General features: G+C 43.5%; 1 protein-coding gene across 1 annotated transcript in view; it reads right to left on the minus strand.

Moving 5' to 3' along the window:
• Nucleotides 1-3,234: 3,234 nt before the first annotated feature.
• The window catches only part of PLA1A (phospholipase A1 member A), a 47,640-nt gene continuing 24,996 nt past the window's right edge, over nucleotides 3,235-25,878 (minus strand). Inside the window, exons 10-12 of the mRNA XM_056109116.1 lie at nucleotides 23,336-23,500; nucleotides 22,791-22,912; nucleotides 3,235-3,797 (exon numbers count right to left, since the gene is read on the minus strand). Of these exons, the coding sequence (XP_055965091.1) occupies nucleotides 22,825-22,912; nucleotides 23,336-23,500 (253 nt within the window). The 3' untranslated portion in view covers nucleotides 3,235-3,797; nucleotides 22,791-22,824. The remainder of the gene's footprint in view (nucleotides 3,798-22,790; nucleotides 22,913-23,335; nucleotides 23,501-25,878) is intronic.

The following is a 25,878-nucleotide window of genomic DNA, read 5'->3' on the forward strand; positions in this document are numbered from 1 at the left end:
CTCAGTGCCTCTCTTGCAAAACATAGGACCCAAAAGAAGAGAGAGAGAACAAGGCGGAATGCCCTGCCACAGAGGCAGAGTGGGATGGGGGGATGGGGGGTGGGAGGGATGCTGGGACCTGTGGTGATGGAGGATGGCACTGGTGGAGGGATGGATACTTGATCATTGTATAACTGAAACCCAAGCACAAAAATTTGTAAGTCTATAACTCTACCTCATGGTGTTTCACTAATAAAAAAAAATTTAAAAAAAAAGAATACATGCTTGTGATTTGGATCATTGATCAAACATTCACAAATGGTGACTAAAGAAAACTTATCTATCATAACTTTTAAGGTCGTGTTGTTTGTTTATTTCTTTATTTTTAATAAGGGCTACCCAGTGGGGCTACTCTTGGTAGTTCCCTGCCTGGCTGCAGAGTCCAAAGCTCAGGTACAGTGTTGGGGTCACTAGGACAATAACAATTAGGACGTAAGAGCCCACTGGAACCAGGGATTGAACTCTGGGCTTTGTTCATAACTATTATGTGCTCCACCTTTGAACCATATCATCTCCAGCCTTGGAAGTTTTATTTATTTATATTGGAGTTAGATTAATTATGTGGGCTTTTCTCATTTCCTAATGAATGCTGTCATTGCTGTGTACTTTCCTCTGATGGCCATTTTTGCTATGTCTCAAATGTTCTGGCAACTCAGATCATCATTCTTGCTTGTTTCCAGGAGTCTTGATTGCTTCTCCGATTTCGTCTCTGAACTACTCATTGTTCAGTAGTGAATTATTTAATTTACAAGTGTTTGAGTTTCTCCATTTCTATTTATGATTGATCTCCATTTTCAAAAACTCGTGGTCTGAGAGAATAGTTGATACAATTTTTATCATCTTGATTTTCTGGAGATATGTTCTGTGTCCCAGTAAGTTGTCTAACTTGGAGAGTATTCCATGTTCTCTGGGAAAGAATGTGTACTCTGCTCCTGGGGCCCTAAATATGTTTACTAGGCCCATGTCTTGTATTTCTTCAGTGTCATTGTTTCCTTGTTGAGTTTTTGCCTAGATGATCTACCCATCAGTGAAAAAGGAGTTGTTAAAGTCTCCTAAAATATTGTTACTGTTAATATCTTCTTTCCTATTTATTAGCTGTTGTTTTAAATACTTTGATGGACCATCACTGGGAGCATATATGCTTAGTAGTGTGAGTTATTCTTGATGTGTTAATCCCTTATCATTAAGAAATGGCCATCATTGGGTCCTGATGACCTTTTAAAGTTTGAAATCTATGTAATCTGATAGAATTGTGGCTGCATGCCTTTTCAAATGCAATTGTTTTGCTTGTAAAATTGTTTTCAACCTTTGACTTAGAGCCTGCATTTACTTGACCATTCAGTTGTACCTCTTGTAGGCAGAAGAATGTTAAGTTTTCTGACCTGTTCTGCCACTCTTTTTATTGGTAAGTTAGTCCATTAACATAGAGTGGGATAATATATTGATACAGCTGTGAAGTCCTTAAGCTGCTGCTTACCTGTAAAAATTTGTTCCTCCTAATTGAAATGATAATTTAGCTAGATAAAGCGTTCTTGCTGGGGATGGCTGATGATGCTGAGCCACGAGCTGACACCCTGGGCTTCCTTGGGGGAGGGATCGGGCTGTGGGCTCTATGCTGGGATCTGACATCCCCCCTCCCCCCAGGTTCCAGGCAGCCTGGCCCTTTGGGGGCACTCATCTGGGAATTTGCAAGGTTGGAGATGACACCACAATGATGACTATGACGGCAGCAACAGCGTCAAAGATGGCAGCTATGGCAACACTGCAGGCAGGCGCTGACACCTGGGACTTTTCTCCTGCTCCACCAGTTTCATGGGATTCTCCAGATGGTCTTAGAATACGGTTTCCTTGACTTCTTTTTGTTTGGGGGCCACACCCACCAATGCTGGGTTACTACTGACTCTGCATTCAGCAATTCCTTCTGGTAGTGCTCAGAGAACCATATGTGATGCCAGGAGTGGAAATTGGGTTGGTCATGTGCAAGGGAAGTCCCCTACCTGCTGTACTATCTCTCCTGCCCCTCTTCCTTAACCCCTTAACCCAGAAATATGAACTTCTTTTTGATATTTTAATTTGTGTTTATTTATTTTGGCTTATAATACTATAAATAATGGTTTCTCGTAGGCATAAATCTGCACCACACCCATCACTCGTGTACCTGTCTCCCTTCCCTTCCCTTTCACGCACTCTCCCCCTTACTGGTGTGTGTCAGTTATCAGTTATGTTGGCTTTGGATTTTGCTGCCTCAAGTGTTATCTTTAAGTCCCACATATGAAAGAGATCATTCCTTATCTGTCCCTTTTATTCTGACTTCATTCAGCATGATATCCTCTAGTTCTACCCATGTTGCTGCAAATTGCATGATTTTGTTCTTTTATAGAACTGCATAGTATTCTACGGATTTTCTATATGAAAATAATGAATCAGAAGATGGAGAATTTTTTTTTAAAAATCCCATTTACAATTGAGACTCAGAAAATCAAATACCTAGGAATCAAATTAACAAACGAGGTTAAAGATCTATACTAAGAAAATTATAAATCACTACTATGAGAAATAAAAGAAGAAATACTATGAGAAATAAAAGAAGAAATGAGGAAATGGAAACATATCCCTGTTTATAGATTGGGAGGATAAATATTGTCAAAATGGACAATCCTGCTCACAGCATTATACAGATTCAACATAGTATTATACAGATTCAATGTAGTACTAGTACTACACAGATAGGACTATTGAATAGATAGTGTAGTACTATCTGTAGTACTATAGTACTAGTACTATACAGATTCAATGTAGTACCCATGACATTTTCTAAAAAGAGAAATGCTATTGAAATTTATATGGAATAATAAAAACCCAGAGTAGTCAAAGCAATCCTAAGGGAAAAATATGAGCAGTTTCATCTGCAATTTAAAATTATACAATAAAGTTGTAGTATCAAAACAGTGGGACTGGAATAAGAACAGACTCTCAAACCAATGGAATAGAATTCAAAGTTCAGATATAAAGAAGCAGTCATATGGACAGTTAATCTTTGACAAAGGAGCAAAACTTATAAAGCAGAACAAAAAAAAATCTCTTCAATAAATGGTGCTGGGAATATTGGTCATTCACATGCAAAAAAAAAAAAGAAGAAGTTAAACCCCTTTCTAACACCACACACAAAATTCAAATAAAAATAGATAAAAGGCCTTGATATAAAATTATAATCCATAATTTATATTGAGGAAAACATTGGCATAACTCTTCATAACATTTAATCTAGATGCATCTTCAATGATTCAATGCAAATGGAAGCAAAGATAAACAAATTTAACTACATCAAACTAAGAAGCTTCTGCACTGTAAAAGAAATGACCAGAATGAAAAAGACACCTAGAGACTTGCAGAAAGTAGTTACCCACCATTCATCTAAGAAAAGATCAATATCCAAAATATATAAAGCACTGGTAGAACTAACTTAATAATAAGAGAACCAACCCCATCAAAAAATGGGGGAAGTCATAAACAGAAACTTCCTCAAAAGAAATACAGATGGCCAAAAGACATATGAAAAAAGCTCTGCAGCACTCATCATCAGAGAAATGCAAATCAAAATCAACAATGAAATATCACTTACACCAATGAGATTGACATGCATCACAAAGATTGAAAACAATCAGTGCTGGCAGGGAAGTGGGGGGAAAGGAAACTTTATCCACTGCTGATAGCAATGTCAACTGGTCCAGTCTTTTGGGAAAATAATATGAACATTTCTTTAAAAAAATCGGGGTTTATCTCACATATGATCCAGCAATGGCCCCCCAAATTCTCATAAAAAATTTGTACTCCTGTGTTCATTGCAATACTATTCACAATAGCATGCAAGGAGATCAAGGGCAAGTTGAGAATTCAGCAATTTGGGAAGATATATTTTAGTATTTTTATTTTTCTTGCATAAACCAGATAGTCCCCCTTTTAAAGATTAAAATGGGGGGTATGGTGCCACCAGCAGGTCAACCTGTACCTGCAGGGCAAGTGCATCAGCAGCCTGATGGCGCCTTCAGACTTCCAGATACCCCAAAATTGCTGCTCTCCCTTTGGTCAGACTCCAACAACTTGGGACAAAGTTTACCAAGAAATTAAACGGCCAAAAGTTAGGTATGTGGGAACCACTCCTACAAATCACCTCCGGCTCAGCTAAATAGGCTCATTTATTTGCCTTATTTGCCTTATTTCAGAGAGCCATAAACCTCGAAAGAGATCAAAAGACACAGTTAGGGCCAGTAGCACAGTGGTAAGCGGGAACCTGTGTCTGAGATCTCCAAGCCTGCTTGGATCAGGACTGGACCTCCTCCCCACCACCCTCTAGTTCTCCAGTTTTCCAGTAGCTTGGCAGACACACCCACAAACTGCCCCCTGTGCCATGTAATCTCACCAACAGCCAAGACCCAGAGACTATAAACTAAAGCTTCCAAAAGAGAACAACACAGAATTTCCTGGACATTGTATTCTATCCATAACAACCAAACAAAACAAATTGTCTAACATTGCCTTTTCGGGGGGACTGGAGCAATAGCACAGTGGTAGGGCGTTTGTGTTGCATGCAGCCAACATGGCCGACCCGAGTTCGATTCCTCCGCCCCTCTCGGAGAGCCCGGCAAGCTACCGAGAGTATCTCGCCCGCACCGCAGAGCCTGGCAAGCTCCCCGTGATGTATTCGATATGCCAAACACAGTAACAACAAAGTCTCTAATGGAGACGTTACTGGGCCCGCTCGATTGCCTTTTCGGCAGATTTGAGTGATGGTAGAACTGATGTCGAAATACCTAATGTATCCAAAGTAGAGAGATAATATGGGGGAAATGATCTGTCATACAGGCAGGGAAAGGGTTGGAATGAGGTGGGGTGGGGGAAATATCGGGAATTTTAGTAGTGGAAAATGTGCACTGGTTAAGGGATGGGTGTTTGATGATTGTATGACTGAAGCTCAAACATGAAAGCTTTGTAACTGTATTTCACGGTGAATCAATTAAAAGGGGGGGAATAATAATAAAATAATAAAATTAAATTAACATTCTGAATAAAAAAGAAAGTAATGTGGAGTTAATGCCCAGTTCAATGAGCTTAATGGCTGAATACATAGCAGTACTCCTACATTATAAAAATAGATTAAAATATAACACTGGCAGATAATATTTTAAAAATGAGATGAATATGGCTAAGGATACAGCTCAGGGGTAGAAACAGAACTTGCCTATTTGGAGTGGTGTGTACCAGTCCAGTACCCACCAAAACAGAGCCCCAGCAGCCACTCAATCCCTCACTGCCATGCCCCTGGCTGGACTCCATTGTCTCAGAATATGCAGGCCTCTGTAATTCTAATCTCCAGGCTTTCTGAAAACCTTAATCATGTCCATACCCCAAAGTCGTAGCTTAGTTAAAAATTTAACTCCAGCAGTACTGCCCAGTAAAAAAAACCCTTGACATCTCCAAACTCTACGATACTGATAACCCAGTAGTAGCACACCAGTTTTGACGGGATGTAACATAGAAGGCAACCAGTCTTAACTAACCAAACAGTAACACAGAATGCTTGGCCTGTAACAACATCTCAGTCATCCCTCAGACAAGGACTTAACATCTCCATGGTGAGATACAACAATTTATACTAATTTTCTTCTAAGGAAGTACTTTTTTGATTATTCTGTTAGCAGTCTATTGATAAGAAGCAATAATAAAATTAATTATTGTGAGCCTGCTATGCAGGCAGGCTTGGGAGATGGTTGGGAAAATTGGAGACAGTGGTGAAGGGAAGGTTGTGAGATGGTAGTGGGATTGGTATTAGAATATTAAATGTCTGTAACAAATCATCATGAACAAGTATGCAAACTACTGTATTTTGTATAAAGTGAGGGGGAAATTTTAAACAAATAGGCCTTACCTATTTTGTGTAAACTCCAAGATATATCAGCATAGAATTTCTTGAAAAGTTTTATTAGTGACAGGTAAGGCATGATTATTATCATAATGAGATCTAAATATAAAAGAAAGTTTAATGCAATATACTTTAGGCTCCAGAGTTGTACGCTTACTTAAATAAATAAGAATAAGCATTTTCTATATTATATTAAAAGGTTTTATTTTCCTAATTTATGTGGGCTAAAATCATACAGCAATCACAAATTGGCTCTTACCCATTTTATTTTCTGTCACTCTATTTGCCATTTCTTAAAGTTTTGTTGGAACAAGTAACATAAAGTAAATTTGTTATGTAGCCAAGGGGCAGGTTTGGGATGGAAGAAAAAATGTGGACACTGGTGGAGGGAAGGCCACACTGGTAGTGTTGGAACACTAAATGACTGAAACAACTGTGTGATGAACAATTTTGTAAATCCCAGTGGTTTTAATAAAAATAAAATGTTTTGAAAAGGAGAAAAAAAGAAAGAACACTTGCCTAGTATACACAAGATCCTAAATTTAATCCCAGGCACTGCAGAGTCCCCAAGCACCTACGAGTGTGGCCCTATTGTTCCCCTAGTACCATTTTATATTTATTGTAAAATAAATTTGAAAATCTTTTATTAAAATTAAACCAAGATGAATAAAGGGAAGGCCATTTCTGATACTAATAAAAAGGAGCCTAATCCTTCTCCTCTTGTCTTGTGCTCTCTCTCTCTCTCTCTCTCTCTCTCTCTGTCTCTCTCTCTCCCTTTCCTTTTGGATATTATGGTTTTGCAGTAGATACTGAAAGTTTATCATATATGTCCCTTTACCTTCTTTAAAGTGTCTGCCATAGAGGGAAGCTGTGGAGTGGGGCATAAGGTAGGGCATAGTGTAGGCAGGGCATTTGGGAACACGGGTGGTAAGACATGTACCCTGGTGAAGAGATTACTCTAACTGTGCATCTCATGGTGACTCAATTAAAACAGCCCTCCCGTTGTTCATCGATTTGCTCGAGCGGGCCCAGTAACGTCTCCATTGGAGATTTTGTTGTTACTGTGTTTGGCATATCGAATACATCACGGGTGGCTTGCCAGGCGCTTCTCGGCCTTTTGGCTAAGATCAAGTGTAGTAACAATTAAAACAAACAAACAAAAAACAATCCCCAATCCCTTGTCTAGAGTTAACCTCTCTCTGCTCCATTTTCTCTACTTGCCATTGTTGGCCTCTTTAGTTCACAGTCTAGTTCAAGTTAAGGAGCTCTCAGGAAAGCGCGAAGATGCCGTGCTTTAAAGATTTCCAGTCTCATCACAGAAACCTGCCATGCATGCAGTAGGTTACTGCCCACCGTTGCAAGGCAGCAAAACCACTGACTGCAGTAACACATGGGTGCACAAGCTGCCTGATGGGGCTAGAACCGGAAATGAATCATGCATGACTGTTAGGTTCTGAAAGGAGCGGAGGGGGAAGAAGGCTCAAAGGCATAGAGGGACTTTGTTTGGAGGCAAAGGGGGATTTTTTTAAAGGGGATATTGACTTTGGCACACTGTGGGAAATGGCAACCATTTTTTTTATAAAGTTGTTCACAGTGATTTATTACATTCAATATTCCAATCCTAATCCCACCTCATTACAACTTCCCACCACCATTATTTTCAATTTTCCCAGCCACCACCCATAGCATATACAAAATGATTTATTTTGTATAACTTGTTATGTCTAATTCTGTAAAAACGATCCCAAAAAGATATCCTTAAAAGAGAGGTGTGTGAAGATTGTTATATCTCACCCTGGAGGCATTAAACTCTTATAGAAGAGATTACTAACATGTTGTTACAGGTTAAGTCTTGTGTGGTTAATATTTTCTTAATCAAGTTTAGTTCTCTTCTACTTTACTTCCCAGCCAATGTGATATACTCTTGGTATATCAGTGGTGTAGAGAATGAGATGTCACTCCAGGAATTCCAAAATTTTAAATAGGGGGATACAGCTGGAGTTAAATTTTTAGCTGGATGATGACTTTGGGATCTGGAGGCATTTCTGTAGCTCACTGATCTCTTTCAAGATTTATTGATTAGTCTCAGGATAGTGGCTGGTCAATGAGCTCATTTAGCACGAAAGGCAGTTCATGGGTGTGACTGCCAGGTTGGTGGAAGTACAGAGAGATGGGGGAGGTCGCCCATTCCCTACACCATGCGAATCTGGAGATTTTGGTCACAAAACCCGCATATCTGAGTTTTTCTGGAGCGATAGCACAGCGGGTAAGGCGTTCGCCTTACAAGCGGCCAACATGGCCGACCCGAGTTCGATTCCTCTGCCCCTTTCAGAGAGCCCGGCAAGCTACCGAGAGTATTCGATATGCCAGACACAGTAACAACAAAGTCTCCAATGGAGACGTTACTGGGCCCGCTCGAGCAAATCGACGATCAACGGGAGGGCCTTTACCTTTACCTTTACCATTCCTGGATAAGGTGCAAGCCTGTGGAGTCCTGATGTAAGAGCATGGCAGCAATTGGGCTCTGGAGGTTTTCAGCTGCCAAGGCTCTGATGGGGTAGGTGGGAGACTCACCTGCCCCACTCTGGGGTGCCTTGGATATGAGATTCAGAAATGGCAGTCAACTTTAGTTATAAAGAATAAGGCCGGACTGAGCTCTGAATTTAGAAGGGATACTTTGGCTGCAAATACATTAGAATAACTGGAGCAAATTAGCCTGTAGTTAGCATGGTAAATTAGCATGGCAGTTAAAACCCAGATTCTTGAGTCAAAAGGCTTAATGTAAATCCTCATTTCACCCACTTCTGGGTGTGAATATGCAAGTTGCTTAATTTTTTCTGTTCCTTATTTTCCTCTTTTGCAGTGTAATGTAATCCATAGAATTGTTAGAAGGATTATATAACTTTATATATATATATGTATATATATATATATATATATATATATATATATAAAGTGATTAGAGCTCTACCTGGCACATACAAAATGCTTAAGTTTAGTTTTTCACTTTCTGTCATAATTTTCTATTATGACTGATATTTTAAAAATGAGCTGAATATTCATAAAAATATAATAATCTACTTTTAAAGTTCACCCTAGTTCACTATACTAAAGAAAACTGTGCCTTAATGAAGTTCACTTTGGATTTTTATATTTTTCATAATGTAGGTCATTACAACAGGGTTTAAGTTTATATCATTGCACAAAATTATTGCACCCCCCTCCACCACCTAAGTAGTCAAGACCACCACTGTCCGGTTTTATTTCCCGCCCTTCCCACTACTGCTTAGTTTTGTATTCTAAGGTCAAGAGTTTGTCATTCAGTAACTGTCTCTCAGAGAATACTCCCATTCAGTATTCTTTCATTTTTTCTCTATTTCACTAACGGGTAAGATCATTCAGTAGTTTTTCTTCTCCCTGATTCATTTTTCACTTGATACCTTCAAGTTTCATCCATGCAGAAAACTACAAGATTTTGTGTTTTCTTACAGATATACACACATATATGTATAAATACATGCACACACACACATATATATATATTACAACTTCTTTATCTCACAAACATCACTGTAGAAGGTAGACTCTCAATCCCTATCCTCTGAAGGAAATAGCATCATTTCTGTTTTACAGATGGATAACTGCTTGACAAGTTGACTCAGTGGTAACTCCACAGAAGAAATTAGGTAGCTTAGGTAACTGATCTTAGGAAGACAAATACTTAATAAATAAGCAATAGTAAGAAATCTGTTTTTTTTTCCAGTCATTGTCTAAGTGAATTTTGTTGGAGATTAATCTAATGTTGCTAACATTTTTATAATCTTGCAGTTTTCACTAAAGAAACACAACATGTGAAAATGAAACCACTAATATATGAGGCTAGATATACAAAAATATCTACTGCAACTTCATTTATATTTGGAAGAACTATAAATAACACTGATAACCATTACAAAGTTCAGCTGAAAGGGCATATTTATATCACAGAATATATGTCTAGTGAATAAATAAAACCTGTGAATAGAAATTAGGAAACTGTTCATGATACAATATCAAGTAACAAGAAAAAATTGCTGAGTGATAGGAATGCTATGATTTTATTTTTAAAAAACCCTGCTTGGTGTGTGTATATCTGTATTAACATGGAGAAATGTGTAGAATATATATTATACCTGTAATATTGCCACAGGGTATGGAACCTATATGTCCTGGTTTTACTCATTAAGATGACATATTTGTATTTATAACATTAAAATATCTATATCTATAATGTTAAAAATATTTATATTTTTAACAAGATGAATCAACAAGATGGGTGGTATTGTTTACTTTTGGGAAATTAACCTGAAGATGAAGATTGAGACATTACTTAACTGTTTTAAATATATTCTACTCAGACCCTGAAGAACAATATTAATAGGACAACTGGGGCCTTGGTGCAGTATTATCTGTACCATATAATGAGAGTTATCCGATATGATGGGAGTTATCCCACAATTCCCATTATGAATGGGAATAATCTCAAAGAAGAGAAGACAGTGGGGTAAATACATTTGTTCCAATAAACAAAAGTTAGAAAGATTCCTATGCTGGGAATTGGGTAATTTGTACTGAGATATTTGTATATTCTAACGAAATCTAGAAACTAATTACTAAAATGCAACTTGTCTATATTTAGGAAGCAAAGTAGCAACTGCTAATGCAGCATGAGTTCCTGAGAATTAAGTCATGCTAAAGCTAAGTCAAACACATTCTTTATGTATCTCTAAAATCACATATGAAGTATTAAAAATTATGTCATGATATATAGTCAATAATAGGAGTTAGACATATATGTGACATTTATCCCCAGAGTATTGATTAGCTTTAAGGATGTTTCTGGAGGTGAAGGCGTATCATTGTCTTTCTCTTATCAAATTCTTGATTATATATAAAAAAGTATATAAAGAAAATTATATACAATTACATAAATATATGAATAAATATACTTATCACTTATCACTTAACTTCCCGTTAGTCGTCGATTTGCTTGAGCGGGCGCCAGTAACGTCTCCATTTGTCCCTGTCGCGTGCTAGTGTAGCCCAATGGCATCTCTTCGCTCCGGGAACATGGAGGGCCTCAAACCGATCGTTCATGACCTTGACAAAGAAGTCTGACCATCTGGTAGGTGGGCGGCCACGCGGTCTCTTGACATCCCGTGGAATCCAATCAGTAACAGCTCTAGTCCAACGGTCGTCTTTAAATCTCATTACGTGACCAGCCCATCTGATTTTCGACACCTTGGCAAATGAGACAGCGTCCCTGATCCTTGATCGTCTACGGATGTCAGAACTCCGGATTCTTTCTCTCATTTGAGTGAAACGTGATATTCCAAGCATAGCTCTTTCTATTCTTCTTTGGGAGACCTGAATGGCGTTCTCATCTTGTTTGCGTAGGGCCCAGGTCTCTGAGGCATATGTTAATGCAGGAAGAACAGTGGAATCAAAGAGATGTGCCCGGAGCCGGAGGTTCTTCGTCCTCTTAGCTATTTCTTCGACGTTCTTGAAGGCGTTCCAAGCCGCTCTCTTCCTCCTGCGCAGCTCGGGTGCCAGGTCATTTGTCATGTTGACCTCTCGACCTAGGTAGACATAGCTGTTGCATTCGGAGATGGTCGTTCCATTGAGAGCGAATGGGGCGTCAGGAACAAGGCTGTTTCTCATAAACATTGTCTTCGTAAGATTCAGCTGTAGTCCTACCTTTCCACACTCACGGTCAAAGTCGGCCAGCATTTGTGCCTCTTGGCTGATGTTTGGTGTTATTAAAACAATATCATCAGCAAAGCGGAGGTGGTTTAATTGCCGACCATCTATCTTCACTCCCATTCCTTCCCATTCCAGTCGTCGCATGATGTTCTCGAGGGTGGCACTGAAGAGTTTCGGTGAAATGGTATCACCCTGCTGCACCCCTCTCTTGACATCAACGATCACTTCTTTGTAGAATGGTGAGATCCTGGTAGTGAATCCGCAATACAGCTCACGGAGGATCCTGATGTATTGGGCTTGAATGCCCTGATTGGCTAGGGCTTCAATGACCGCTTCCATCTCAACAGAATCAAAGGCCTTCTTTAAATCAATGAACGTTAAGCAGAGCGGCATCTTGAACTCCCGAGAAACCTCAATGAGCTTGGTTATTGTGTGGATATGGTCGATGGTGCTGAATCCTTTGCGGAACCCTGCTTGCTCGCATGGTTGTCCTTCATCTAGTGTTCTGCCAATCCTATTCAGGATGACTCGAGTGAACAACTTGTAGATGACAGACAATAGGCAGATCGGGCGATAGTTGCCAATGTCATGGATGTCTCCCTTCTTGAACAGTAGTACGGTCCTGCTGGTTTTCCATTGGGACGGAACCTTGCATTCAGACAGGTAGTGAGTGAAGAGCCGAGCCAGTGTATTGATGAGTACTGACGGCAGGTTCTTCAGGTGTTCAGGTCTGACCTTGTCTGGGCCGGGTGCTGTTTGCTTCTTTACCGACGAAATGGCGTGTCGGATTTCGGAGGGGAGAACATTGGGAACAACATACCCATCCTGTGGAATTTGGTATGTTGGCAAGTGGACATGGCTATCGAAGAGATTTGAGTAGAAGTCATGGATAATCCTCTCCATTGCCGTTCTGGAGGATGTGATGGATCCATCAGGACGTCGGAGGGCAGTCATCTTGGTCTTATAGTTGGCGAAGGACAGGCGGGCGTTACGAATACTTTTCCCGGCTTCTGCCGCATCTACCAGTACTTCTGCTCTTCTCTCTTTGAGGTCTTCCTTGATCGCATCTCTGCACTGCTTTGCAAGCTCGGACGTTAGCTTGCGGTTGCCTGAGGCATGCGCCAAACCACGCTGGCGAATTAGCTCAAGAGTTTTCGAAGATAGGCGACTTTTTGTGGCTATCTCTCTCTTGGCGTTCCTCGCACATTCATGGAGGTGCTGAACCAGTCGATCATATTCCTCATCAATGTTGTCAACAATGGCATCTTCCCATGTTGCCGCAATAGTACCAAAGAGACACGACTTCCACTACCCAGCCGTCGCCACACTCCAGGACGCTTTCCGGACCCGCGCGGCAGCTCCGGCCGAGACCCACGCACAACTGAAGACCCACAGAACAAGATAAGCGGAACTCTCTGAGACCTTGGACTCCAGGCTCGGCGGACCCAGGGACAGAACTTCTCTGCTTGCTCCCACCACCACAGGTGACAAAGGGATTCTAATCAGGAGCCCCACCCTACCCTGCCCTGTCTGCTTCCATCAACCACCCAGGGATCGAATTGTGCACAGGAGACCCACCCTACCCAGATAAATACCCCACTGGCGGACTTCCACTCTCGACACGACTTCCACTACCCAGCCGTCGCCACACTCCAGGACGCTTTCCGGACCCGCGCGGCAGCTCCGGCCGAGACCCACGCACAACTGAAGACCCACAGAACAAGATAAGCGGAACTCTCTGAGACCTTGGACTCCAGGCTCGGCGGACCCAGGGACAGAGCTTCTCTGCTTGCTCCCACCACCACAGGACGCTTTCCGGACCCGCGCGGCTGCTTGCGGCCGGGCGACACATCATAAGACACTAAATACCCATCTTCTGGAATTGTCGTACCATATTTGATAGGGTTCAAATATGGTAACACCTACAAGGGTGATTAGAGGTCACCCCAAAAGCCTCTATCCCTCTCAGAAAGACTGGCAAGCTACCGAGAGTATTCCGCCCGCACGGAAGAGCCTGGCAAGCTATCCGCTGTGTATTCGATATGCCAAAACCAGTAACTACAACTGGTCTCATTCACCTGACCCTGAAGGCTTCACCGACATGGCAGCACTGAGAAGGATGAGAAAGGAGAGGCCGACAAAATCTCAAGGCCGACCTAGGCTGCCACAACGAAGGAAGACAAAAATGATCGTCTGTACTTTCAATGCACGTACGCTAGCATCAGATGCATCCATCGAGGACCTGATGGTACAAGCGCAAATAAATATACTGAAGGTGTTAAAATGGTTGGCTGGAGCCATAGCACAGTGGGTAGGGCGTTTGCCTTGCATGCAGCCAACATGGCCGACCCAGGTTCAATTCCTCCGCCCCTCTCGGAGAGCCCAGCAAGAAACCAAGAGTATCTTACCCACACGGCAAAGCCTGGCAAGCTACCCGTGACATACTAGATATGCCAAATACAGTAACAAGTCTCACAATGTTACTGGGCCTGCTCAAGCAAATCAACGAACAACCGGAGGACAGTGACAGTGACAGCTAGAATGATATTAAAGTTTGGTGGAAGAAATACTGTTTTGGGGAGAGGGTGGTTTGGGCCACATCTGGCAATACTGGGTGGTGCTCAGGGGACTATTGTGCTTGGGGGACCACATAGGGTCAGGGATTAAACCAGAGTTGGTTGAATGCAACACAAATGCCTTAACATTAACTATTGCACTATCTCTCTGGCCCCAAGAGCAAAATATTATTGAGGATAAAATCAGGGCATGAAAACATCTTGACTGGGTAGACTAATAATATGAAATGGAACTTGGTTCAAAAGAATGTTTATTCCAACGCAAAAAAAAATCAACTTCAGACAGAAGACTACAAGCTAGATTAATAAAAAGTAAAATTTTTAAATACTGAGAAATGGCAGTTAATCCTGAGCTAAACTTGAAGCTATTTTTAGAATGAATTAATGGAGGAATCTCATGAAAAACAAGGGAAAATGTGTTCCTATTGTACTCTGTTGAGCTAAGGCCTTCGTCTAGAATATGGAGCTCCACTCTGGGATGGTGGGACAATATAAAGCAATTCCAAGAAGAGTCTGAATTTAATGAATTTCATTTGTCTATCAAGAGAGACTGAGGGGCCAGAACAATAGTACAGCGGGTAGGGCGTTTGCCTTGCATGTGACTGACCTAGGTTCAGTTTCCAGTATCCCATATAGTCCCCTGAGCACTGCCAGGAATAATTGCTGAGTCAGAGCCAGGAGTAACCCCTGAGCATCGCTGTGGGACCCAGAAAGCAAAAAAAAAAAAAATAGGAGAGAGAGACCAAGGGCAGAAGGTCATGTTGGTCAGACTACTTGGAGGCAGGAGCTGAGTTTTGCTTACAGTTTGTTTTACTTCCTGCTGCACTCAGCACTGCTTCTTAGCCATAACAGTAATGGTAACAATCTCTGCTCATGGGAAGGTCTCAAAGGGGCCTGTGAACTATGCAGGTGAAGAGGAAATGGCCGAGCTCATCTTTGTCTGGCCATCAAGGAAAGCTCCTTGGCAGTTCTCTTTTTCTACAGCCACAGACATCCTGGCTATTTCTAGGCAAGGGGCCATGTAGGCCCAGGGACCATGACTTAGGGAAGCAGAGATAGGCAGCACTGAGTAATGTGAAGTCTCGTGGTGAGAGGATTCCTATCTCAATTTAATTTTAATCAACAAATTACATCTAGGAGAAAGTCTGTTTGGTATTGATACATTTTTAGTATCTCTCTCATGCTTGCCAATCTTCATTTTGATGTTTATTTTTCACAGGGGTCACTCCCTAAAGATGGGCACTCAGGCCTTGCTGTGAGGCTGGGGTGAGGTTGGAGGGTGGAGGGCATGCAGGGCTGGGGTTTGAACTCACGACCTGGCATATGCTAGTGATGAGGTCTACCACCAAAACCCAGCTCTCATGCTCTCTCATGCTCCCTAGCTCTCATCTTCCTTTTCATTTTTTTCTGGGGGATGGGGTTCTAGTCAAACCCATTGGTACTCAGGACTTAGTCTTGGCTCTGTGCTCAGGGATTACTCCTGGCAGGGCTCAAGGGCCATATGGGATGCCGGGGATTGACCCCTGGTTGGCCTGCTGCACTCTGGCTCTGGCCCCTTTTTATTAAGGAAAAGAAGAGCTGGCTGAAGAGGTTTTAGCAAGTTGCTCTCTAGCTGAAGTTTCATACATTGTTATGTTCTCTATTTATTTTTAGAATTCATTTATGATAAGGGAAATTAGTTTTCCATTTAAGGCAATGACCTAAAGTTCCTGCGCTGTAGCACTGTCCTCCCGTTGTTCATCAATTTGCTCCAGCAGGCCCAGTAATGTCTCCATTGTGAGACTTGTTACTGTGTTCGGCATATCAAATATGTCACGGGTAGCTTGCCAGGCTTTGCTGTGTGGGCGAGATACTCTCGGTAGCTGGCCAAGCTCTCCAAGAGTGGCGGAGGAATTGAACCTTGGACAGCCGGGTCGGCAGCATGCAAGGCAAACGCCCTGCCTGCTGTGCTATCATCACTCCAGCCCAAAGTGATGTGAGGGCAATCTGGCTGCGACATCTGTCACCCCATTGATCGCCAGGGTTGATTCGGCTGATCTGGCTGGCTAGGCGGGTATCCCCTTCCTCCCTCACCGCTCCATGTGCGTCCCTCTCAAGCTGCACGCTTTCTTTGGTAGAGGGTATATACGAGTAGCTGCGCTCCCCTGCTAGAACCTCCAAACAAGCTCTCAAAGTTCCTAGTGAGGAGAAAAATAAAATGTGAGGATCCAGTATCGCTTAGCTAAGAAATACAGGACTGGATCCCAAAGCAAATGATGTGGACAGGGAAAAATGCCACTGAGGTCAAGGTAGCACCTGTTTAATGACCTTGTTCAGAAAGCAAAGGATAATTTACATATACTTGGAAGAACCAGCAGAGGGAAAGCCAAGGAATCCTGTCTCCTAGAATGGCAAATGGATTACGGTGATGTGAGCTGAAGAAACAGAAAACTCAGGCTAGTGTAGACCAGGAAAGACGGTCTCCTAGAGGTTTTTGCTAGGGACCTGAGAGAGGAAAAAAAGGAGTAAAGGGCTGGAAAGATAGTACTTGCAGTTAAGAAATTTGCCTCGCTTGCTGCTCATTCTGATTTGGTCCCCTGAGCACTGCCAGGAGTGATCCCTGAGCAGAGTGAGGAGTAATCCCTGAGCACAGCCATGTATGGTGCAAACCCTCCCCCTCAAAAAAAAAAAAGAGAGGGAATAAAGAAAGAAGTGTTGGGTTTGCAAAAAGAAGAAAAAGCTTGCATCTCAGACAAGATTCTTCAAACGTATGTTTCTACTTCTGACTGTGTAGGGCAGGACTTCTCACTCCTTTTCACCCGGGTGAGTGCTATCTGAAACACCTCAGATTTGATTTAGAATTATTTTTTTGATCACTGTGTTTTCCAAAACCTTTTACTGCTGACCACCTTTTCATGGTTTCTCACATGCAGTTATGCAATTCCCCCATGAAGGTGTTGGAATGTAGCTCTAAACATTTTAGGATAACATTGGTATGTCCTGTTTCCCTTGTTGCAGGGAGCTTAGGTTTCCAAAGTGCTCCTGAAGCACTTCCAGTCCACTGTGTTTACCTATAAGCCCTTCTCTGTGCTCTCTTCCCCAACTGGTCTACCACCTTTTCCCCCTAGTCAGACTCTCTTAACTTGTAAGGTCAGATTCCTCAGAAATCTATGATTTTATATTTGTGAATGAAATATTGCTTTTCTCCTTCTCTTATGTCTTTTTGCATAGTTTACTTTAAAGCTATGTCCTTTTTGTATAGACACAGGAAGAGAGTTAATATTATGCTTTTGTAACTTGGGAGTTAATTGACACCGAACGATATCCTTTCCCGGGCATCTGCTTTCTCGACTTAAGCCTCAGTTGGCCTTCATTCCTAACATCCCCAAAGCAGGTTCCCTACAAGGAACATTCTGAATGAGCTACCTTGGCATCAAAATGGGCCAGGCCAAAGCACCACCATACTTAACTATAAATTAAGAGCTTGGTCATGGACAAATGCTGTCATGATCCAAAAAGTAACAACGAGATTAAGACTCTGCTAGGGTTGGGAAAGACTAATCTGGCCTGAGCACTGCAGTCTGAGATCTATAGCAAGATGGTCCCAGGAGAGCAATTCTGTAAGCTTTAAGGTATCTCTTACTGAGTCCATAGAAAATGACTAATAGTATGAATGTATGTTTGTTGGACTAAGGAGAGGAGAAACACACCCACATTTGCCCTTAGGCCATTCATCTTGCTGGATAAGAATCCGTCCTGAAAGAAGCATCCCCTGAGGGAAGGACCTTACATCTGATGATTACATGATGACATCTATGTGTAATTGTTGCCCCAACCCCTCATGAGGAGGATTTAACTAGGATTAAGGGTGGACACAGGGAGGAAGAAGCAGGAGGTGAATCAGAGGAGAATGGATATGGGAATGGAATAAATTGTAATTGACACCAACCAGCCTGGTCCCCGTTCCTTCCTTCATCTGCCCAACGCCATTGGCCTCCCCAGGGTGGGGGAAGCAGCGGAGACTACCCAATGCAGGCTGTGAGAGAGAGAGAGTGCTGTGGTCCTTCAGTAAATACACATATAGAGGGACACAGGACCCTGTTTGAGGAACTAGCCTGTACGGGACAGAAAAGAAAGCATTGGTGAGTTCCCACCACCTCAGCTATCTGTTGGCTGAGCAAAGGCCCGGCTTCGTCCTGTCTTCTGATACCACATGACTCACCCGCAGGTATTGTGGCATGAATCAGCAAATCAGCAGCTTCTTTTCCAAGCACATTTGTTTCCTGTGTGTGTGTGTGTGTGTGTGTGTGTGTGTGTGTGTGTTGTGGGGATGACGATGGTTTTTATCGAAACTTCTTTAGAAATATGTGATGGGAGAGAAAGAGAAGTACACGTTGAGAGAGAACACTAGCTTCTAAAGAGTGGAAATAAGGAAAGAAGCAAAAGACAAGGGAGACGTGAGTTCAAAGGAGAACACGGGCTTGAAGAGCAAGTCATAGGTTTATTTACTTTTGTTAAAGGGGGAAAAAAGACTTGAACAGATATCTGTATGGCAATATCCAGAACAGCATTTTTCACAATAGGCGACAAGTGGGAGCTATCAAATGTCCATCGAGAGATGACTTAACAAACCGAATGTGGCTGATGTGTACAGAGGGTGCAAACGTTTGGGGAAATGTAATTGACATATAACATTGTAGCTATTTTAGGTAGTATTGGCATGATTGCATCTACGTCTGTATTATGAAATGGTTATCACAATAACTTTGGCTAGTCTCCAGTGGAGTATATTTACCTGTAAAAAGGGAGAAAAATCTGACACATGCTCCAACATGATGATGACCCTTGAAAACTTTGTGCTAAGGAAAATAGGCCAGATACAAAGGGATGAATATGACATATGATTGGACAGTTGCCAACAATGGCAGGATTCATGGAGAAGGAGTGGAGAACAGCAGTCACCAGGGGTGGTGGGGGGAGGGGGCATGGGAGGTGGGAGTTGCTGATTGATGAAGACTGAGTTTCAGTTGAGATGAAGAAAAAGCCCTGATGCTGGGGCATGGGGAAGGCTGCAGCTCCAGGTGAATCTATTCACTGCTACTCAACTGCACACCTACAAAGATTGATGTTGGGGGGGGGGGCTGGGTGGTCTTTATGTGGTTCCGGAGATCAAAGGGGGATTTGCCATGAAAAAAACAAGTGCCTTAACACCTGTACTATCTCTCCAACCCATGAAATTGATTTTTTTAAGATTTCAAGCAACCCGCTAAGTGTAGTCGAGTCCAAAGAGGGTACCAGACTGTGGGACAAGTGGCAAAGGTGTGGGCCAATCTCTCTGTCAGCACGCCACCCTTGCCCGTGCATCCCTGCGCTTCTGCCCACGTTCTCCTGGCGGCAGCCTCAAAGTGTGTCTTGCCTCTCGCTTCTGGCCTGGAACCCCTCCTTGGGGCTGCAGGGAAGGCATCAGCAGAAGGAAGAACCCTGACTCCCTTCCTGCAGAATTCATGCTATGCCATATCTTAGCCGAGGCTCCCAGCCCGCCCTGGCCCAGCTCTGGCTCTCCTTCCTCTTGCTCTTCCCACCCAGGGCAGCTGCAGCAATGCTTCCCAGCCCCCAACACCACCCTCAACCCTACCCCCAGTCCAGGGAATACCATAATCCTTTTCTATGGTTTCTCCACTTTTCCCAACACCTGTGCTAATTATCCTTTTGTCAAACCTTCCTCACATTACCCAATTTGAATGCACCATTTCTTTCTTGTTAAACTAACTACACCAAGGTTATTTACTTATTTGTTTTAGGAATCCTAATATTTATTTAAGTTCTTTATTGATTGAGATACTGCGATTTCAATAATGTTAATGATGGTTTCTCATGTACGCAATTCCAACACCACACCCATCCCCAGTGTATCCATCCCCCTCCTCCAAAGATTCCAACTCCCCTCCCTTTCAAGTCCTCCCCCTGCCAACTCAGTTGTATGGGTCCATTTTTCCCATTGTGCTACCTCTGGCCCTTTGTTACTATCCAAAAAACAAGGTTATTTTTAAAAGATCAAAGTTTTGGAGACACTGACTCCCCCGAAAAATGTTCCTGTGTGTGAGTTCAAGGAGAGTGTGGGACGCATTCAGTGGCCGAGAGCCCCCTCTCCAGGCCTCCCCAGCAGAGGAACAAAGAGACAGGGGACCAGACTGATGGTCAAAAGGACTTATTGAATGTGGAGCTGATAGCACACTTGGAGAACATCTGGGGGGCTGAGGTATCGAACTGTACCTAGGTGTGACTGATCATTTACAGAGGTAAATGAAGCATTTCAGCAGAGGCAATTCTCTTGGGGGGATTAACTCAAGGAGACACTCTTTCTCCCAGGGACATCTATATTGCTTCTCTCTTCTCTTTAGTTGTACATATTAAACAATCAAGTTTACTTTGTATTAACACTTGCATTTATTTGGATAAACACAGTAAAAGATATAGATTCCGAATCTTAGTTCTCTGGGCTCTGAGGGCAAGCAAGGCTTTTACCGTAAATCCCAGACTAAGTCCTCAGGCAAGTTCAGCTTGTTCTTCCCCATGGGCATCCTGTTTTATTAAGTCATAACAGCTTGCATCAAGACCACGCATTGATTCTTTCTAGACTGTCCCATTGTGATGCCCAGGTAGTTCGGTGCTTGCCCGAGAGGACCAGACCCATGGAGTGACCTCCCTTTGTGGGGTGTTAAAAACTACAGCAACCAAAGACTGAGTCAAGTAATTATGATGGATACCCAGGAGTAGATATATTTCAGAGTCATTCAACTCCAAATTTTAGGAGCACAGCATTATAAGCAAAGAACGTTGCTCTATAGTAAAATATGAAAAGGCTATAGAAGAAGCAGAAGAGCAATTAATTCGCTACAAAAACAAAGTCCAGAATCATCAGAATTTTTGACTTATAAGTAACCAGTTCTGACTTGGGGAATTGTGGCAATGAGAGGTAGAACACAAAGGAAAGCTTAAAGATAAACTCAGGGGATTAGCGATGCTCATAAGAGCACTGTAAGCTTCTCTGGGGGGAGGGAAAGGGCAATTCACTAATGAAGCCTATAACATTTAGGCTTAATATTCAACGTCTATGGTTCCCCAAAGATGTCTCATCCCCCAAGACCCTTCAGAGATCCAGAGACTGCACGGTATTGATAGTAAATGGGAGTCTTCTGCCCCATCATCCACCCCCTCTTTTTTTTTCAAGCACATTTCTTTGTTAAAGCTACTTATATTTGCTAATTTTAACATAGAATTTAAAATTCTGTACCGATTTGTCTACTGATTTATCAAATTGTACATCACATTTTCATATATGACAGAATTTCATTTTAATCACAATCACAACAACAATCACAAATCAGCCTGTTAATCGTCGATTGCCTCGAGCAGGCCCCAGTAACGGCTCCTTCATCCTAGCCCTGAGATTATATTCAAGGCTCTTTAGGAGAATGAGACCCATCATTGTTACTGGAATTTGGCATATTGGGTACACCACAGGGAGTTTGCCAGACTCTGCCGTGTGGGCAGGCTACATTCGGTAGCCTGCCAGTTTGTCCAAAGTAGGAATGAGATAAGAAGATGTCATTGCTCGAGCGGGCCCAGTAACGTCTCCATTGGAGACTTTGTTGTTACTGTGTCTGGCATATCGAATACTCTCGGTAGCTTGCCGGGCTCTCCGAAGATGTCATAATAAGATGTTAATAAGGTTCCAGGATCTGGTTTTTATAGTCTCTGAGTCTTGGCCGCTGATGGGATTACACGGCGCCAGGGGGCCAGTTGGTGGGTGTGACCATTTTCATATATGACAGAATTTCATTTTAATAAAGCAATCAAATTATTCAAACATTCTGTGGTTGTTGGCTTTTGGTTTGTTTTCTATTTTTTTTTGAGAGTCGCTAGGAGGGCCGCATCAGGCACTTTATGGAACTCTCAGAGCTCAGTGCTCAGGAGTTGCCCCCTGAGGTGTGCAGGAGACCATGTGGTGCTAGGCATGGAACCAGGTTTTCCCAATGCAAAGCCCACATTCAGCCTGTTGCTGTCTCCCCAACTCTGGTTGTAGTTGTTTTGGTTTTTGGACCACACCCAGCAGTGCTCAAGGCTTACTCCTTGCGTAAGCTCTGTGCTCAAGGATCATTTCTGGTGGTGCTCAAGGGGCCATATAGGGTGCCAGGGATAGAACCCGGGTCAGCCTCATGCCAGGCATGTGTCTTTCTTACCCACTGTATTATTACTCTGACCCCTCTGGATGTTGTTATAAAAAGCATGTTCCTTGTGAATATTTCTGCTGAATCCTAGGTACAGGTGCCCAGGGGAGCAGAACAATGGTGGTTATGCATGAATAGGGAACTGAAATGCTTTCTGTATCAGGCTCTCCAAAACGGCCATGTAGCTAAAGCATTGCAAAATGAGCTGCCTCTCCCTCCGAGGCCGTTGCTTAGAGAGGAAACCATGAGTAATGTTACCTTCCTTCTTGGTAATAATGGTCTAGAAGACGTTGAACCTCCCACCTTCAAAATTGAGTGATACGTGCCCTGCTCAGGCTTATACTAAACAGCTTATGTTCATGTCGTGAAGAGTAGCCACACCCGCCTGTAAGGTCACTGGCTCGGGTAAGCAAACCATATGGTCACTGCAAGAGAAGAGCAACAGAAATGTCAATGGACAGGGCAGGATCTTGGCTGGTCAAGAGTGGTGTGTGCGCTTGGGTTTCCATCATATCAGGTAAATGGAATTGACTCTTAAGTGGCTCTTAAGCCCTGTACACTTTCTCTCTCTCTTTCTCTCTCTCTCTCTCTCTCTCTCTCTCTCTCTCTCTCTCTCTCTCTCTCTCACACACACACACACACACACACACACACACACACACACACACACACACCACAAACACCAAAAAGGAAACAAAAAACTTCCTACACCCACCCCCAGATGGCCCTGCAGGTGGTTCCAGGAAGCCCCGAGTCTTTGTTGTATTTGCTTTGAAGAAGCCCATCACCAGGATGAGACTACGCAAGACCAATGCCTAGCCCCTCTGGTGGCTGGCTGACTGGCTTACTTGTTGCTGACAGGCAGTGAGGCAATGCAGAAGGTCCCAACAACGCTGCTCCTGTCTTTTCTCCAAACCCGGGTGGAAGATCGAAACTTGAGTTTCACTTGGTTTATCTGACATGGAGGGCTGATGTGAGCTATGACTCCTTTCCCATGGACTCTCTCTTTAGGTCTGCCAGGGAAAGGAAAGGCAGTTACCAGGGCACCATTGTTTTCCCAAGTCTCTCGGGGTCTGCTGGGTTCCCCAGGGTCTCTAGTGGTCTGCTGGCAGTGCTGGCTGGCTGTCAGGCACACACAAAACCAAGGTCCTTTGTATCAGCCTTACTAGCCCCTCTGCCCATATGCCTGCAGCTTGAACATGACTCAGAAAATATCCGTGGGCCAGAATAATGTGGCAGCTTAGAGCACCTGCCTCTCATGCATGTGCTCAAATCAGAAGCTCAAATCCCCGGAGTTCCACATGAGCTTAGACTCATGCAGCCTGGGGATCCCTCATGCTGCAAGCAATTTCTACCATACCACGGTGAGGTGTGTGAATGTATGTATGTAAGAAATACAAAAAGAGGTAGAGCCCCCAGCAAGCACCACAGCTGAAAAGAGGCTCTTGTATCGAAGTGAGAAAGCGCCCACCCAGGGAGCAGCAAGATTGTGAGTTGTGTACTTCAATGAAGAGTGAGCCTGGCAAGCACATGTACCAGCACCACAACTACAGGTGCCAGTAAGCCTCAGATCATTGTGCCGCATCCCAGCTGTTAGGTGTCACAGCTGGTACAGATGCAACTCTCAGCAGCTGTAACAACAAAGGGGATGGGATCAGGAAGGGACGAAAAAAATGAATATTTTTTAAAATAACAACAACAACAATAAAGAAGCCAGAGAGGTAGTACAGTGGGTATATCACTTGCCTTGCATGTGGCTGACCCTAATTTGATCCTGGGCACCATATCCAGTTCCCCAAAGCCCACCAGGAGTGATCTCTGAACAGAGAGCCAGAAGCAAACCCTGAGCACTGCTGTGTGTGGCCCAAATAACATAGAAAATATATGTGTGTCTGGGAGTGTGTGGGGGCGTGGGGGGAGGGATTTTTAAAGTAAACAAGTAAACTTTGGGACAAAATAAAAACTCCTGGATTTCACATCTCAAAAATGTCTTTCATCCTGCTTGCTAGGGGAAGGGATCTTCACTTTGGGATCCAATGATCTAGAAACAACTCTCTCTGTAAGTGTGTCAGATCCACGAACAGGTGAGGAAGTCTGCGGTAGCACAAAGAGAAACAACAGGTACTGAGGCAGGAGGGACTGGGGACAGGCTTGCGTCTTCCCACAGAGGCCACTGCGCCCCCCACAGTCTCTGGCCTGAGCCTGCACCCCGGCTGCCTGCTCTGAACTAGACCTGGCAACCACTGGCCACAGGGACAGGGGTGGGGCGCAGAGTGAAACCTAGATCACTTGTGACCCACTCTCTTGACAATGTTCCTCAGATGTCCTTTCAGTTGACACTTTGGGGCTTTTCTTTCTTTCTTTCTTTCTTTCTTTCTTTCTTTCTCTTTCTTTCTTTCTTTCTTTTTTTTGGCCTCTGTTTTGTATTTGTCTGTCTGTTTGTTTGTTTGTTTGTTTGTTTTTTGGGCGACACCCACTGGTGCTCAGAAATTTTTACTCCTGGCTCTGTGCACAGGGATCAACTGTGGCACGGTTCAGGGTGCTAGGGATCGAACCCTGCTGGTCACATGCAAGCCAAACACCCTATCTGTTGTACTGTCACTCCAGATTCTCAGCTGACACTCTGGACTGTCAAAGGGCAAAGGTGAAGAGAGGAGGGGGAAGTTCTCAGCCCAAGAAGGGCTTCAAAGAGGCCTGCTGTCTTGGGCACAAACAGTAAACTGTCCAGTGATTGGTGTTGCTGAAATAGGAACTTCTGTGGGGCCAGGAGGGAAATCTCAGGGCCAGGGGTGCATGCAGGACCTGAGCTCCAGCCCAGCTCCACATCATAGGGCCCAAGCACACCATCATCCCATCAGCTAGGAATGGCCCCCGAGCCCTGCTTGGGAACACAGCAGGTGTTTCCGAAGACAGGTGGAGGGAACTGTGAAGTCTCTCTAAATGGAGACCGTCTTCAAGTGGGAGAGTCATAGAAAGAGCCAGTCACGCTGTTGCATCATGAAGTCAGAGGTGGCAAAGCTGATCACCAGGTCAGGCCAAGGGCAGGGGTGGTGGGGAGACACCACAGACTATACAACCCAGGCCGGGCAGAGGTGAATCTGCCTCCTGTGTCCACTGTGTCCACTGGGCCAGAAGCGTGGTGGAAGGGAGGGCAGGGAGGTTCAGCTTTCAGAGGCCAACGGGTAGGGACAATCGCCTGCTGGTTTCTCTTTCCTTTCTGGCAGAACAACAAAAGGGCATCTTTGCCTTTTTAGTTTTGGTTTTTGTTTTTGGTGTATGAGGTCACACTTGGCAGTGCTCAGCACTTATCCCTCACTCTGCACTAATGGATCCCTCCTCGCAGGGTTAAGGGAACTGTATATGGGCCCAGGATGTGCAAGGCAAACACCTA

The sequence above is a fragment of the Sorex fumeus genome, unplaced genomic scaffold (genome assembly GCF_029834395.1).
Source record: "Sorex fumeus unplaced genomic scaffold, SorFum_2.1 ptg000265l, whole genome shotgun sequence".
In the NCBI taxonomy this organism is placed as follows: domain Eukaryota; kingdom Metazoa; phylum Chordata; class Mammalia; order Eulipotyphla; family Soricidae; genus Sorex; species Sorex fumeus.